The following is a 16,037-nucleotide window of genomic DNA, read 5'->3' on the forward strand; positions in this document are numbered from 1 at the left end:
GCAAAGTTTGCTATGCTCGTTTGCTGAAGGGTACTTCCAGGAAACAGAGCACGTTTACACATTCAGAAATATCCGATTCGCGGATCCACCACTACGTCAACATCGGTTCCAGCCGCCTCGACCCGTTTCCACTGTGGACAGAAATGTGAATGATGGGTCCGTTGGGTTCAAATGTCCGCAGGCTTTTCCTCGGTGGTATCTCGAGTCGCGTGCTCATGCCGCCGGTATAACCACCGAGGCGCTCCGCGATAACCTCTTGAACGATACTACCATGCATGAGGACTGTCTTCTTCTTGACGTGCACGTTCCCAAATTGCTTTTCGATAGCCGATGTGGAGTGCGTTCAGGGAAGGGGAGTCGCCATGCCCGAAGAAGAGGCAAGAACACATAGTAATGGGCTAACACCGATCTACATCGCTAACAAGCTTCAGCTCCTGTTATGGTTTGGATCTATGGCGGTGGTTACGTATTTGGTGAGAATTGAAACACGAAACGCAAGAGCTTGCGCTCATCACCTTCTTCAAGGACAGAAAGACTCCGCCTCCTTTAATCCCTCTGGACTTCTCGCAACCTCGACAAGCGAGCACGGTGAAGGCGTCATATTTGTGGCATTAAACTATCGCTTGGGGTTGTTCGGGTGGCTCAACGGCCAGGGAGACAAAGACATCTTTCCCAATACCGCCCTCCAGGATCAGCGCCTAGGGTTGAAATGGTACAATAGACCTACACGAGACCCGATTCTTTCGCAAATACTTACTCCGGTATTATAGGGTTAAAAAGTATATCCACCTCTTTGGCGGTGACCCAGACAGAGTCACTGTATTTGGCGAGTCAGCTGGTGGAGGTAGCATCATGCACCACATCACTGGAAACCGCCATTCAACAGTGCCGTTTGAGCGGGCAATAATCCAAAGTCCGGGATGGCTTACATCGCTTCCAGTAGCACAAATCTGGAACCAAACACTGAGTGCAGCCAGCACACGGGCGGGACGACCAATTACAAATGGAACGGACCTTGTCACCCTGGATTACCCGACACTACTTCGTGTGAACAGCGATATTGTTTACAAGTCCAACTACGGAGACTTCGGCTACGGCCCGACTGTTGATGGCGGTTATGTACCAGCTTTTCCGGGCGTGTCGCTGCTGAAGGGGGATTTCGACAACTCAGTAGAGCTGATGCTTGGCCATAACTCCCACGAATCCGATATTTTTACGTCACCATTAATCGACAGCCGCGAAAAAATTGTTACTAAACTTCGCTCTTCGATATATGGAATAACGGATTCGGCGATTGAACACATTCTTACTGTGCTATACCCACCACCTCGACAGACAGATTTATATACCACGGAGTACGGCCGCGCGGCTTTGATGCTATCCGAGTATACGTTCGTCTGTAACACCCGATACTTAGCAACCTCGTTCAAAAACGCAACTTGGAACTATCGCTTCGAAGTTCCGCCTGGAAATCATGCGCAGGACCTTGCCTACACGTTTCATAAACCCGGCGACGCAAATGTTATTTCTCGGCTCGCAGTCCAGATGCAAACGTACTTTACGAAATTCGCAGCTTCAAGCAACCCAAACGAGCCCGGTTCAGCCCCAAAATGGCAACAGTACGGGAAATCTGCTAGAATTGCTACGTTTGGAAGCGACGGTGTAGGGACAGCAACGGATGATGCAAAGAACGACAGATGCATTTACTGGCAGAGCGGGACTTACACCACGCAGCAGTGAGGGAAGCCAATGGCACTCTTACGCCGTAAGGGTAATGACATAAAACTGCTATCACATCTTCAGAGCTTTAACCATCACTATATAACCAACGCTCAAACAAGGAACGGGTGGTGGTGTACTTTCAAGCAGACTGAAGATCCGTAAATAGCAACCTACTGAGTTGAATGCACGCTCGGACGCTCTACGCGAGTACAGCTAAGGGGGATTGGAGAGAAACTCATGCTATAGCGACCAGTGAAAGGTCCTGCGCAAAGAGTGTAGGCAAGGCCAAATCCGGATGCCCTTGGGTAAACCTTCGATTTGCTTCAGTCGCGTAGTTGTGGGCTCAAAAGGCTTCTCACCGCGGGTTCATTCTTTAATCACACCAAGTCCGCATGGTCGAACACTTATTGCGAAGCTACGACACAAGTTAAGTTTGGAGCTAAGTCGCAATCAATCTATTGTAATTTATAGGCCGATTAGTTTAAGCGAGCCATGTAACACCCGTTGGGGCAAGACCTTGCTAGAGACATGACCGTCCATCTCCACGGCTGATCACCTTTCTATTTGAGCCCCTTGCGATGCAAGAGATGAGCCACTCCACAGTATCCTTCACCATTTCAGTGCTAAAGTCGTGGCCAACTCCTTTGTAAACGCGGTCTTCCACTGTCACAGCCCCTTCAGTGTACCAGCCACCAAGGCGAACCGCATCCTTGAGCACATCAAGGACCGGCTGGCTCGTTGCGTACGGCACCAGGATATCGTCTGCGCCGGAGCAAACAAACAGACTCTTAGCACGAACCCTGCTGTCGAGTAGCGGTCGAAGGCGACGTTGTTCAACGGAGGATAGTGGCAGTTGCGGGACAGGGTCAGAGCCAAAGAGGAAATATCGCGGGTCGTGCGCGAGCCAAGCCGATAGAAAGTCTCGTGGCAGCGTTTGATCATCCACAACTGACCCAGAACAGTTTGAATTTGCGTCGCTGGCTCGTGTTCGCATCAGGCCTGTCAACATCAGCTATTGGAGTCGTGCTACAGCCAGAATTTGCTCCTGGTCATACCGGGACGACGACCGGAACCTGACATACCTAGAAAGTCCGGGCATCCGACAACCACAACGGCTGCATCTATTCTTTGCTCCTCTAACCAGGCTTCCCAGACAATATGACCGCCAAGGCTCCAACCCAGGGTTACGTGTCTCTCTATCGGACCTCGACCCAAATAGCCCCCAATCAAGTCAATAAGTGTTGCAAGGTCTCTCTTTGCAGCCAGGATAATGCTTATCATATCCAGTGCATGGTCCTGGTTGCCTTCTTTCCACGTCTTGTTTCGTTTTCCACTCACTAGGCGTGTCCCATGGTTGGGCAAGTCAAACGCCAACGCGAGAAGGCCGCGCTTCAATCCCACGGTTAGTCGATGCTGAATAAAAGTACCGACACAATGGTAGGCAAAGTCTCGCATATTGCCACGATTGTAAGTCCGCGGATGCAGGAGCCAAAGGCACGTAATTGGGACGTTTGGCTCTAGTTCTTCGAGTCCATAGACATCAACAAGAAGCCCGGCTATCAGAAACGTCCTCACCGAAATTGAGGGATGAGCTGCCAAGCCACCAGGCGTGTGACGTCCAGCCATCTTGTTGAAGTGCTTTCGTTGCTGTGCACTGAGAGAGTCGCGTGATCGGCAACTTCCTGCAGAAACTGCCACTCCCATTTAATTAACAAGTCGCGGCATGCGCATATGCCCGATATCGCGAATTTATCCATTACCAGTGCGGATCCCACTAGTTGCTGACATTGCTGCAAGCATGCTCGGCGAAATGACGAAGGCGACTAGGATGCCATTTACGCCTGTCGCGGCCTGTGGTTCAGTCCTTGCTGTCCACTCCCATGCTCGGTTATTTTTTCCCCACTACTGGCCGCCACCGCGAGGGGCTGGAGTTTCGGCAAAAAGAATTGTACCAGTAGGAATTTATTTGCCGACGCTATTACGCCACACCATCGCCAGCTCCCAGCGCGGGCCAAATGTACGCTGCATCAGAGACTTTGACAGCACCACTAAAGCGTGGCCTTCAGTCATTTATACTCTACGAAGTTTCTTGATAATGGATGGCGTATAGCTCTTAAACTCGTAAATGAAAACGGTGTCGTCTCTTATCTCGTAAGAAGATCGAACAACAAGTTGAACGTCGAATATACTCAAATCTGTCACGATGAAGAATCACATGGCCGCCGGATGGTTTTACTCTCTGGAACAGATTAAACAATATCTCATGAGCCGTGTGATCAGCTTGAAACCTCCAAAGGTATTAACACATCCAGCCGACGTATCGCAGACAATTTCTGACTGAAGTCTAGACAGCACTCGACAACCCGGTCACAGTTTTGCGACAAGTGAACCGCCATCAATGGCTTATGTTCCTTTGCGGCTTTCTGTGCTGGGTTTGGGACGCCGTGGACTTGTACGTGCTTCCCTCATCGTTTATGCCTATGCTAACTGCCACTAGCTTTACTGTTTCGTAAGCGGTGGTGCTTCTTGACGATCCTGGCCGATCTAACGAGTGGTGCCAGACTTAGCCTCACTGAGATCGCAAAGGATTTTGGCGTACCCAATTCGGATGTGTCCTGGGTAATTATGCATCAAGGAAATAGTAGAACGGTAGCTGACCGGTAACAGGGCATCACGGTCTCATTGATGCTCCGTTCCGTCGGCGCCCTTACTTTCGGGGCGTTTGCCGACCAGTACGGAGCCAAATGGCCTATGATTGTGGCAATGTTGCTCTTTGTTGTCCTTGAGTTGGCTTCAGGGTTTTGCCAGACTCTGCCGCAGTTTTTAGCAGTGCGGTCTCTTTATGGCATCGCGATGGGTGGTAAGTCACACGCCTCAAGCGTTCAAGCAATTACTGAACCGCTTGGCCGCAGGAATGTATGGCCCCGCAGCAAGTACAGCTCTGGCCGATTTGCCATATGATGCGAGGGGCATACTCTCGGGGATATATCAGAACGGATACTCTACGGGGTACTTACTTGCGGCAGTCTTCTACAGGGCTTTGGTACCAACGACAAGCCATGGGTGGAGGAGCCTATTCTGGTTCGCAGCCGTCCCTCCTCTACTCCTCATCGTTTTCCGCTTGGCCATGCCAGAGACAAATCACTTCCAAGCCATCAAGGCCGAGCGCGAAGCTCGAGTCAACGAGCGTCAAGACGGAAACGAGTTGGTACCACCGACAAACAAAATGAGCATCGTTGCATTCGCTAAAGAAGCCGGGAAAGCCGTCAAAGACAATTGGGTCCTACTGATCTACATGGTCGTGCTTATGACGGGCTTCAACTCTTGCTCCCATGGCAGCCAGGATTTCTTCCCAACATTCCTCAAGAATCAAGTACAGCTCGATGCTACGAATGTCACCGTGATATCGATTGTCGGTCAGCTTGGGTCCATTACGGGTGGTACCATACTCGGTTTCGTCAGTACTTTTTCCGGTCGGCGGCTCATCATGCTCATTGCATGTGTCATGGGCGGTGCACTTGTCCCAGCCTACATCTTACCGCGGAGCACGTCACTTGTCGTCAGTGCATTCTTCGAACAAGTGTTTGTGGGAGGTGTTTGGGGCCCAATCCCAATTTACCTGATGGAACTCTCACCAGTAGCACTGCGCACAACAGTCATAGGCTTGACATATCAACTCGGAAACTTGGCATCTTCTGCCTCCGCGACAATTCAAGCCATAATCGGGGAGCAATTTCCGTTAAGTCCCGGTCCAACTGGAGAGAAGAGGTTTGATTATGGCAAGGTCATAGCCATTTTCATGGCGGCAGTTTGGGGGTATGTTTTCATCTTTTTACTGCTGGGGCCGGAGATGAGTCAGGAAGAGCGAGACAAGGAAGCTGAGGCTGTCCGGAGCCTGGAACGCAAACGTCAAGAGCGGAAAATCAACGTGCGCAGTGAGAAGCAGGCGGTCGAGGAGCATACAGTCGACACCATTGAGGAGGTGTAGGTCTGACTGTGCTCTTTGATCCTGGGTTGGTATGGAGGGTCTTTAATCGTGGGTTTGTATGGAGGGATTTTATGGCCTGCCGTGAGCTTGGCTTGAGTCCCTTTGCTGCGTGTAATAGAGGTATATTGTGATGGAACCTGGGCACCATTCCGCTACAGACTTTTCGAATGGTTCGTTAAATGTTCCTTCAGCGGAGCCAGCATGTTCCTTCGTTGGATAACATGTAGACGATGGCAATTGGACTGGCTGCGATGCAGGCCAGAAGGCGATGATGCGAGGACGGCGTCATGAGCAACAACACAAGAATCGGGCTCGATTGTGCCACTATGATCTCGGCCCTTATAAGAGTGCGGCCAGATTTGATATCTGTAGCAACTCTCGTCTGCTCATGCCTGCATGAGAGTTGAATCTCCCACGTTTTCCTGCACCGCCACGCGCCGCCACTTCCAGCGTGTCGAGGCTCGTCGCTCCACAATGCACCCAACCGAGCCGAATCCCTGCTAGCGTCCCGGACCAAGGATGCCAGCTTGCCAGCCTCCAGGGATCCCGAGTGTCCAACTTCCGCCCGCTTGAGCTCTCTGCCAATCGGGGCAGCGCAACCCCGTGGCAATTTCTGGTCGACTGTTTATTGGCAAACACGGGATGGCGGGGTAGTGGAGCAAGCACGCACCGCAAATGCCTGGAGTTGAAAATGGCGACAACGTCGGCATTAACTCATCAAAGCACAAGCCCCTAACTCACCTTGCATTTGCGCGTGGAAGATGCGGGGCTTTCGGCGTTCATCAAAAGCATGCCACAAATGCCATGAGAGAAAAGTCCGCTGCGACGTGACTGATGGACTTCCATGTTCCAACTGTCGCGCAGCAAAGGTCACCTGCGTGCTGCTTGAGGGTAAAAGGAGGTATGTCGCGTGAAGTCTCTTCCCTTGGCTGCAGACTATTGATGGTTCACTGCAGGGGACGAAAGAGGAGAATAGGTCTCACAGCAGGTCCTGCAATCGAGAAACCTGCATCGCAATTGTCGAGCGACACCTCGTCGAGCCTTGGATGCGCCCAACAGGCCACCGTCGACGAGCCAGCACTAAACTCCGATGCTGCGTACTCTGCCAATGTCCACGGTAAGTATTCCGGTACTCTCCCATCGACCGATGGCTCATGAAGTATTATAGGTCATTCTGTCGCTGTCCAAGGTAGCAATCCGGACCAATATGTACGCAACCGGTCGACGCCGCCATCAATGTTGAGCAGAACGTTGCCCTCCTACATCAGTCCCATTCCACGAAGCTGGACTGCAGACGATATCGAATACCTGTCTAGAAAACAAGTATTTTGTATTCCGGGATTGGAACTGCGAAACGCACTGTTGCGAAGTTTTGTGGAATGGGTACATCCGCTGTGTCCCGTACTTGACCTCGGCGAGTTTTTGGCGACGATTGCTCAGCCCCATGGCTCCGATTCCGCCGGGACAGTCAGCCTCTTACTACTATACTCCGTCTTTCTCGCTGGGGCTACATTCGTCGACGAATGCCATCTCGCAACGGCAGGATACAGCACAAGGCTCGCCGCGCGCAAGGATTTCTTCGTCAGGGCCAAGGTATGGGCATGAGACCTATGATCATGCACGGGTTTCCCAGTTTGCTTATATGTTACAACAGCTACTATATTCAATGGGATACGAGAATGATCGGCTATGCATCGTTCAGTCACTACTGCTCCTGTCTTACTGGCAAGAGATACACGACGAACCAGCTAATCACTGGTACTGGGCGGAGCTGGGGTGCACGATTGCGCGTAGCATCGGACTATACCAAGATCCGGACTCATCCAACATGTCAGACCGACAAAAGCATTTGTGGAAGCGGGTTGGCTGGTCATGCATGCTTCGTGATCGCGTTCTAAATATGGGAGTGCGCATGCCACCAAAGATTAAGCCGAGTGAGTTCTATCTTCCTCTCCTAAACGAAGACGACTTCGACATCGGAATATACCCGACGCCAGTGACGGAAATGCTCTCTGGCTGCAAGCTATTGCAAGATCTGGCACTGCAATCACGCTTGGCACGCATATGCATCGAAAAATGCAAGCTATGTCTGCTCTTAGGTCGAGTTTTTGAGTCTCTTTACACCGATTCGAGTCCAAAGCTAGGTGAGACCAGGGAAGTGACTTTGATATTACTACCAAAGGCTCCCGATATAACTCCGGAAAAAGTGCAAGACATCGAAAGGGAGCTCAACACGTGGCAGTGCGACCTTGCAGGCGATATGCAGTATCAGCAGCTCCACGAACCGCTTTCGGGAGACAGCGACAAAATTGCCCTGGTACATTGCTCCCTAGTCTTGATGTTTCACCACGCTATTATGTGCACGTTCTACCGCCCGCAGCTGCTGGCTCCCGCGCCATCGTCATTCTGCTCGCATGAGTGGACCAAGCAAAAGTCCAATTATGCCACGTTGACAATTGCAAGGCGCTTCGAAGACCTTCAGACGTACGGACTTCTTCGCTTCCTCCCTTCCTCCAGCGTCACATTCTTGCTCACCGCGGCGGTGAATCACCTTGTCGAGTACAAAACAGTAAAGGACGAGGATTGCAAATCGCAGCAACTCCGCCGGTTTCGGGACTGTTTATGCTACCTCAAGCCTCTTCAGGGTGTTCACATCTACGCCAAGTACGCGGGTATTTTCTTGCACAGCGCCGGAAGCCAAGCAGGCATCGATATGTGGAGCGAATCACCGAACAGGAAGACTTCCAGTGCCCTCAACAGTGCGCAAATCTCAGTCGACTCGGATACTCTGGGTCCGTGGGCTGTGGCTCATACCCCGGACGAACTGCTCATCCGACCTCAGGCGAATATTCGCTCTATCCGGCGACGGTCCGCGACACCGTCGACTGCCATCGGCTCAACGGCGTCCAGACGGCCGGATGCATCCGAGATGGACACTACGAGTCCTCTTGGAAGCAATAGCTTCACTAGCCCGGGGCAGCGGAACGATATCCCCATGTTTCAATATGTTGATGCGGATGCTTTACTGAGCAGCACTATCTGGGAGCATGGGTGGCTTGACGAAGTTGTCGAAAAATGGCCGGAATATCTCGCTGACACCCAGGCCCTTGGCCAATGGTAGCATTGTGGTCGAGAGCGTCGTAATGGCGGCGCATAGGAGCTCAAGCCTGCTTCCGATGCGATGGGAGGGAATTTTCCGTGCGCGACTGAGAGCGGTGGCAGCGGAAGTTAGCAAAGAATGAAAGGCTTGGCTGTCAAGACTGTTTGCCGGGAAGTTTTCTCACGATCCCTGCTTCACGCTATTCAGCGACTATTCTCGCTGACGCGGGCGCTGACGCGGGAATTCGAGGAAATCCCGCGTCGATATTGATTGGCACAGCACACTGGAATCTTCCTACTGAGTACGCCAGAGAAACATCACTCGGCTCCCGCAGGAACCGCGATCCTGTCGTTTCGGATGTTCATCAGTGGATCCGAACTTGCTGCGCCATCACCGAAGTGGAAATTCGGCTAATGTGCGCCAATTAAGAATTAACCGAGAGTTGGCCCAAATGCCCCGCTTCCCCGCACCTGCACCCAACACCATGCGAACTGGTGGTGCATGCTGTGGGCCCGGGGTTCAAGTTCAAGTGTCCTCTGAGGAACCCGAGTGGACCTCATAGCCCTGTCGCGGAAAGCGGTGCTTGGTCGTTGCTGCAAGACTGCAATGCGCAGCATTTTGTCAAAATTGTACGTATTATCCTGGCAGCCCCACATCGTGGATTCGTATACATGATACTCCGTAGAGATGGCAAGTTTACGAAGTTTACCTATTCCGGTTTTTCGTGCACTAAGCCACGACGCCCGCTACGTCTTTGTTTGCATTTTTGGCTTTGATTCAGTTTAGCAGCCGAACCGATGATTGATAGCTTATTAGAAATATAGTGCTAAGGTTCTTGCGACGGCCTTACCGTGTTGACGAACACCAGAACTGCGTCGTCAGTGACGCCGTGGTTCACAGAATACTCGTCGATAACCTTATCCGGTGAAAGTCATTTACAAGAATAGTACAAGACAGTTACCATGCTCTGAGCTCTGGACACTATGATTGGGAACTTTGTGTTAGCGTCAGGAATGTCTACGGTTCTTAACGCCATGCAGTGCTCGCGTTCCATAGCCAAGGACCGAGTGCTCAGTGTACATAACGAGGGTCGGGGTCGTCCCTACGACCAAAATTGGCTAAATTCCCTCCGCGAAACGAATGCGGACTTACATAAGTTCGGAGTACCCGTGTCTCTGATGCAAAACCATGCCTGGTGGCTCTCTCGCAATTGCTGCGTCGCTAATTCGACTTACGTGACGCCTCCCACATGAGCCGAAACATGGCTGACAGCGTAAGACGGGCAGGTTGCGGCAGGGTACGGAATCCCCGCTTAACACCATTGAGCAAGGAAAGCCCCAGCTTCACTGCGACCTGACTGCACCCGAGCTATAATCGTCGGCTCAATCCTCAAACCAATCTAGAAAATGTGCCTGATGTCGGGAGGCCGTCAAGGGACCCAGGCCAATCGCCGAAGGGACATTCTCGGTTGGCATGAAGTCATAAATCAACCGAGAACGGGACTGCCTGTGCCTCTATCCCAGGCTTTGTGGCTTCGGCATTCGCAATGTTTCCTAATACCCCGTGCTATGTACGATGTGAATCGTGGGGTGCATGCGTAGGATTGCGGAGATGCGGGGAAAGCTAGATGTATTGGCATTTCTTCGCACTCCAGAACGATGAAAGATGCCGACTTGGCAATTATATAAAGCCCCACCATGCTCTGGAAGATTATGGTATACCTGGGCACTTCCGCTGCTTCACTATCTATTCAGTCCTCATCTGCTGTATTCCATCTACTTATCTGAACATGGGTTGCCTCAAGGCTCTTATAACTTGCGCCCTCATTGCGTCCCTGGCTCAGGCTATTTCAATGGGCGGTGACGCTCTCGAGGACAGACAAGAATCCTGGCCCAAATTCACCTTCTTGTCGCTCGTGGAAGCACAGAGCCTCCTGGTGATGGCCAGCTGGGCTCGTTGGCTGCACGGATCATTCGAGCACACCAAGGCGCCACCCAGGAGGCAATAGACTATCCTGCGCTTCTGAATCCCTACTCCACCTCCGTCAGAGCCGGAACCGCAGCGGTTCTTAACCAACTGACTGCTTATGTGCGGCGCTGCCCGAACTCCATGGTCGTTCTTCTGGGTTACTCTCAGGGTGCCCAGATTATTGGAGATGCTCTTTGCGGCGGTGATGCAGCTGGGGCAGGGCCAGTTACTCCCCCGATGGACCGTAACATCAGCGACCATGGTTAGGAGCCAAATTCACTATGATGTTTACTTCTTAGCTGACATTTGTTACAGTCACTGCCATAGTCTGGTACGGTGACCCAAGAAATGTTGCTGGGAAACCATTTGATAAGGGGACTGCAACGATGAATGGGGTAAGAATATGTCCCATCCGATGGAAACTCTTGAATTTGATGCTGACTTAAGATACTCCGAAGATCTATGGGCGCCCACCGGCACAGTCGTGCGACCGCTTCTCCAATTCAATGGCGTCCTATTGTGATCGCGGCGATCCATACTGCGCCCAAGGGGCAAATGTTGGTGTTCATCTCACTTACCCATCGCGATACGACATTGCTGCAGCGACGTTTGTCAACCAGAAATTAGCCTCTCCGACTGTAAAATTCTAACACTCGGGATCTGCCGAAAGCGGCATTTTAACAAACGCTCGAGGGAGTGAATTCCCGGGAAGTAAGGGCTGCGCCACAATAGTAAGCGCTAGTTATGTGTTAGTTGTTACCCGCCGCCCGCAAGTTAGTATTTAAATCACTTTGCCATGACCTCATTGACATTGCATGCTCTACGGTCAATCTTCATCCGTATTCTAGAACTTCAAATTTTCGGTGCACAGATCTCAGGATGTCGGACGGCGAGACGAACGAGCCTCTCAACCGCACCTACGGTCCGACCCTGAACCTCATTCCAACGGATTCTCTGGTCCAGCGGTATGATGGCGCATTAAAGTACTTCAAATCGCTTCCATGGGTCGTGGAGGTACTGCGGGGTCCCAACACGCATTGCTTCCTGCCAAGCAGCCGCAACCCTGCGTCCGATCATCGCGATCAATTCTTGAGCATCGTTCTTGCCACAGACCGCACGCTCGAACATATGCTGTGCTATTTGAAAGCCGACGACCGAGTTGTGCTTCAAGATCCTTCAAGACCACTCAAGGAGGTTCAGACGCTTTACGCTCTTGGTGAGGGTCTCGGGGGCGTGGGCTCAATGGTACACGGTGGTATGATCATGACCATGCTGGACGAGGCCTGTAACGTGCTGCTTGAGATCAACACGGTCTTGAACAAGCGAGGTGCAATGTTTGAAGCTGGCAGCGTCACTGGATCGATGGAAGTGAAGTTTATACGGGCCATCCTCACTGGAAGCGTGGTCTTGGCGACGGCTTGGATTGACTCAATTGACGGCCGAAAGATGCGAATTAAGTGTAACATTCGCGACGAGGACGGGGAGGAGCTAGCCAGGGCTTCCAGTATGTGGTTTGTTGTACAGTATCACCTCTGAATAGCAAAGCAGAGCCCCTAACAAAGAGCGCAATGCACACCTTCGATCTCTTATTTCAGGAGAGAGTCCCCGGAACAGGAGGCCGGGGAGCTCCGGACTTCTGCGTGTCAGCTACTTCTGCCGTTACTTGTTGGCATCAGTACTTTCCACTTTGCGCCGAGACACTCTGATTGTCCTCACACGGTATGCCTTTATTCCCGGGCCATTCGAGTTGCAAGAAGCCAGCCGCGACCCACAACAGAGCCCCATGAGCGGGTCTGATTGCAGCTCTGCGATCGGCCCCGCAGATCGCGAGGTTGGATTGCAACATGAAGTGAATGTTGGGTGTGAGCGAGCCACGCCCTCAAGACGAACGCATCAGTCGGCAGATCACATAACCTTTGCTGAGACTTATATTTCATATTATTACTTTAAATTAGAAACCCATGCCTTTCGAGCTTGCACGAACGCACAGTAACGTAACTCAAAACGCCTCGGCTACGTTAAACCGCAGATCTGCCCACTAGAAGAGCCCGATTTTGCCCGCCGCAGGGGCTAATCGTAATACCACCGGCTACACACTAGTCGAAGCAAAGTGTGGGTTTAGCTGAATATTGACCCCCTCGCGTTTCTGTCGCCTTCGCTCCGGGAATGACGGAATCTTCGTTTCATGAGCAGGCATGACGCGGCCAGGGTGAACAATGTTAAACAGAACCAAGGCTATCAACATCGGCAATGAATCGAGCGCGTACTGATATACCTCATGCTCCGGAATACTGCTCTCTAATCCGTTGGCATACTCAATCAGACGGAAAATGATTCGAATCTAGACACATTAGACACGATCCTCTAACATCATCCTTATTGCTACTCACAGTGACAAGAATTAGTACAGCAACAAGCGTGTAGACAAGTCCGAGCACGTGAGGAGGGGTTGATTTGGCTTCCTGACGGCGGAAGTCTCTCCAAAACACAAAGACAGCCACACAAAAGCCGAGGATGAAGAGTTGCTGGATGCCGACTCCACCCATGTAAATGTGCAGACCTCGCATAACCTTGTCTTCTGGCACGTCATTACCTGCCGCTTGTGCTGCACCAGCAATTTGAACGATGAAGGCAAAAATATCGAAGATCACGAAGACCAAACCGTAGTGCCATGCCCTCAACCCAAGGACACTCCGGTCGTATTTGAATCGCCATACTAGACGTCCGAATACCATGTAGACAAAAGCGTTGGTCCATACCGAGGCAATGAGAATTAGTACAAACCACAAGACGTAGTACGTTTCATTGGCCGGGTATTTGATGCTCAGGTCGCGGCACAGATATGTGATGGTCTGCAGTAGACCAGAGACAATGATGACCCAGCAGTACCATGTCCTGTGGTAGAGCGCCTGAATGACGTGAATCGCGGTTGTGGCCACAAATAAGAGCGTGAAGAGTATCGAAGCAGCCATTGATGGACAAAATGTCCAATTCGTGCCTTCGGTAGCAACTGCTTTGCAGTAGGCCATGGTGATGGAACTGCTTGTGTCTTAGGGTGGACGACGATCTAGGCGTGGCCGATGAAGCTGAGTGCTCCAATGTTTTTGAGAAGGGAAATTGAGTACCTTGGCAAATCAAAGAGAAGCTCCAGGTCCATTGACTAACTTTATATTTCGTCAACCTGTCAGCTCTTTCAAGTGCTTGCTAATTTGATCAGACAAGTCGTGGTGCCCCTTGATGAGACAAGGGCGTGATGACGTCGGCTGTAGATCAAACGTCATGGCTAACAGACGTAGAGACCTAGCGCGACACTCTACCCGCATTTGAGAGGATCATCTTGGCAGGGGACGATACGCGTACCCAGCTGACAGCTGAGCATGCTGAGCCCTGTTTCAGTGCGGCGGGGGCTAGCAATGAGGTCCGTAATGACTAACGTCACAGAACTAGCTGCAGGGTGACTTGCGGACCTGCACTTTGACGGCGACCAGGCTTGAGACAGAAGCATGACATGGATCACAGTATGAGTTGGGTGCTGGTCCTGCCCGCGCGCGGCGCGACTCTCCCGGGAGGTTTGTGGTCTCATGTCAACAGCATCGTTCAACAACAGGAACAATTGTAACTGTAACTGCAGCCCGGTCGAGCCCAGATCACGACAGAGTTCTACCAGAATTCCAGACCTCCTAATGTTCCAATGCTATATGCAATATCCTGGGCCCTGGCGATGGCTGACATGTTCACCAGCCGAGGTCGAAGAATTGAAGTACTCTTGTAGCGCATTAGTCGCAGCACGATATTCAGGGTTTGCATAGGGTGTGCCAACACAGTGTCACTAGACTTTCTGGCATTTCTACTTGCTTCCTGCAGAGGCCACAATTTGCAACTTTGCACCATGTATGCTTGAAAGCTGAGAGCAATGACGCTGCTCATCTTAGCTCTATCGACCCTCTTGGACAAGGCAATACCTGCCCTCCAACCATACACTCTTGCGGCCCCACGAAGTCCATCGCGCCACCAACACCTTGATATCCCACCGCTCCAAGAAGCGATGACTAGGGAAGATCTCGATTATGACGGCATGACGGATACCAGGATCGTGCCCTTGCGACCCCAGTACGTGCCCCAATCATTAGTGCTGACTCTATCAGCAGGGTCCAGGGCGTGCAAGGGTAAAGATAGGTGCGATGCAGCGCTTTCTCAGAAACATGAGCTGAGGAAAGCTTGACTTCTGCCACCCGAGTAAAGCGATGGGAGACACATAGGCAATAAATACGTTCGATGCCTCTAAGGCGGATGGTTGCTTATTGTAACGGTCTCAACTGAGTGTGTTGACAACTAGCTGAGCGACTGCAACGAGTATCCTAAAGCTAAGGAAAAAGGAAAGAAAGAAAGAAGAGAAGAGAAAGTTGCAGAAAGGAACACGAGCTTTTGAGCGGAGCTCCGGAGCTGGTGTGGATCCCGGTCGAGAGCGGAGCCGAGACCCACACGGGCCCAGCCCGTTACAATACCCCCCTCCTCCTCCCGTTTTGAGGGGGTTGCCTCGATCCAACTTTCCCATGAACCGCTTCATACTGAGCCAAGGCTGTCGTGTCTGCGACAAACTTCACCGGTTCCCACGTTGGTTCTACCCAACCAACCCATTTGACAAGCACCTTCCACTGCCGTCCCACCTTCTTCCGTCCACGAACCTCCTCTACCTCCCACAACTCGCCGTCATCCGTGAGGATCGCCGGTGGTCGATAGTCGTCCGATGTCTGCGACGGAAGCGGATCGTCCGCTGCTAATCGTAAGAGAGACACGTGGAAAACGTTGTGGACTCCAGGCGGCGTGTCAAGTCGACATGCGTGCGACCCAACTGTCTCCAGGACTGTATACTTGCCCGAAAGCCAATCCAGCTTCTTGGATGGTCGATTGGACCGAATATTGCGCAGTCGAAGCCATACTTTGTCTCCTGGCTTGAACTGGTCTGAAGGTTGCCGTCGGGTGTTGGTATTCTCCTCTTGTCGTTCCTGTGCCGAAGCCATGGCAGCTTGCGCCCATTCCGTTGCCTCTTGGAGCTGTTGCACGATGCCTTCTGCTCTGGCCACGGGCGACTTGCCGTCCATCCGCAGCTTCTCTTTAACTTGGATGGGCTCGATGTGGTAGCCGTGCGTGAGAAAGAACGGGCTCTGTCCCGTGGAGGTTGCCGTGCGATTGTTGATGGCCATGGCGGCCGCCGGTAACAGCTCGTCCCAATCGTCCTGCGCATACGTCGCGAAGATG

General features: G+C 51.9%; 2 protein-coding genes across 2 annotated transcripts; both read left to right on the top strand.

Annotated features, from left to right (window-relative positions):
• Nucleotides 1–4,575: 4,575 nt before the first annotated feature.
• On the top strand, nucleotides 4,576–5,710 carry PLICBS_008913 (uncharacterized protein; the record flags this gene model as incomplete). The annotated part of the gene is made up of 2 exons (XM_065601495.1): nucleotides 4,576–4,582; nucleotides 4,812–5,710. The coding sequence occupies 2 exons, from the start codon at nucleotides 4,576–4,578 to the stop codon at nucleotides 5,708–5,710; spliced, it is 906 nt and encodes a 301-aa protein (XP_065457567.1).
• Nucleotides 5,711–11,657: 5,947 nt separating this feature from the next.
• PLICBS_008914 (uncharacterized protein) lies at nucleotides 11,658–12,282 on the top strand (the record flags this gene model as incomplete). The annotated part of the gene is made up of 1 exon (XM_065601496.1): nucleotides 11,658–12,282. A coding segment is annotated over one exon (625 nt), but the record flags the coding sequence as incomplete, so codon positions are not given.
• Nucleotides 12,283–16,037: the final 3,755 nt, after the last annotated feature.

The sequence above is a fragment of the Purpureocillium lilacinum genome, assembly GCF_023168085.1.
Source record: "Purpureocillium lilacinum CBS 284.36 DNA, scaffold_6, whole genome shotgun sequence".
Lineage (NCBI taxonomy): Eukaryota > Fungi > Ascomycota > Sordariomycetes > Hypocreales > Ophiocordycipitaceae > Purpureocillium > Purpureocillium lilacinum.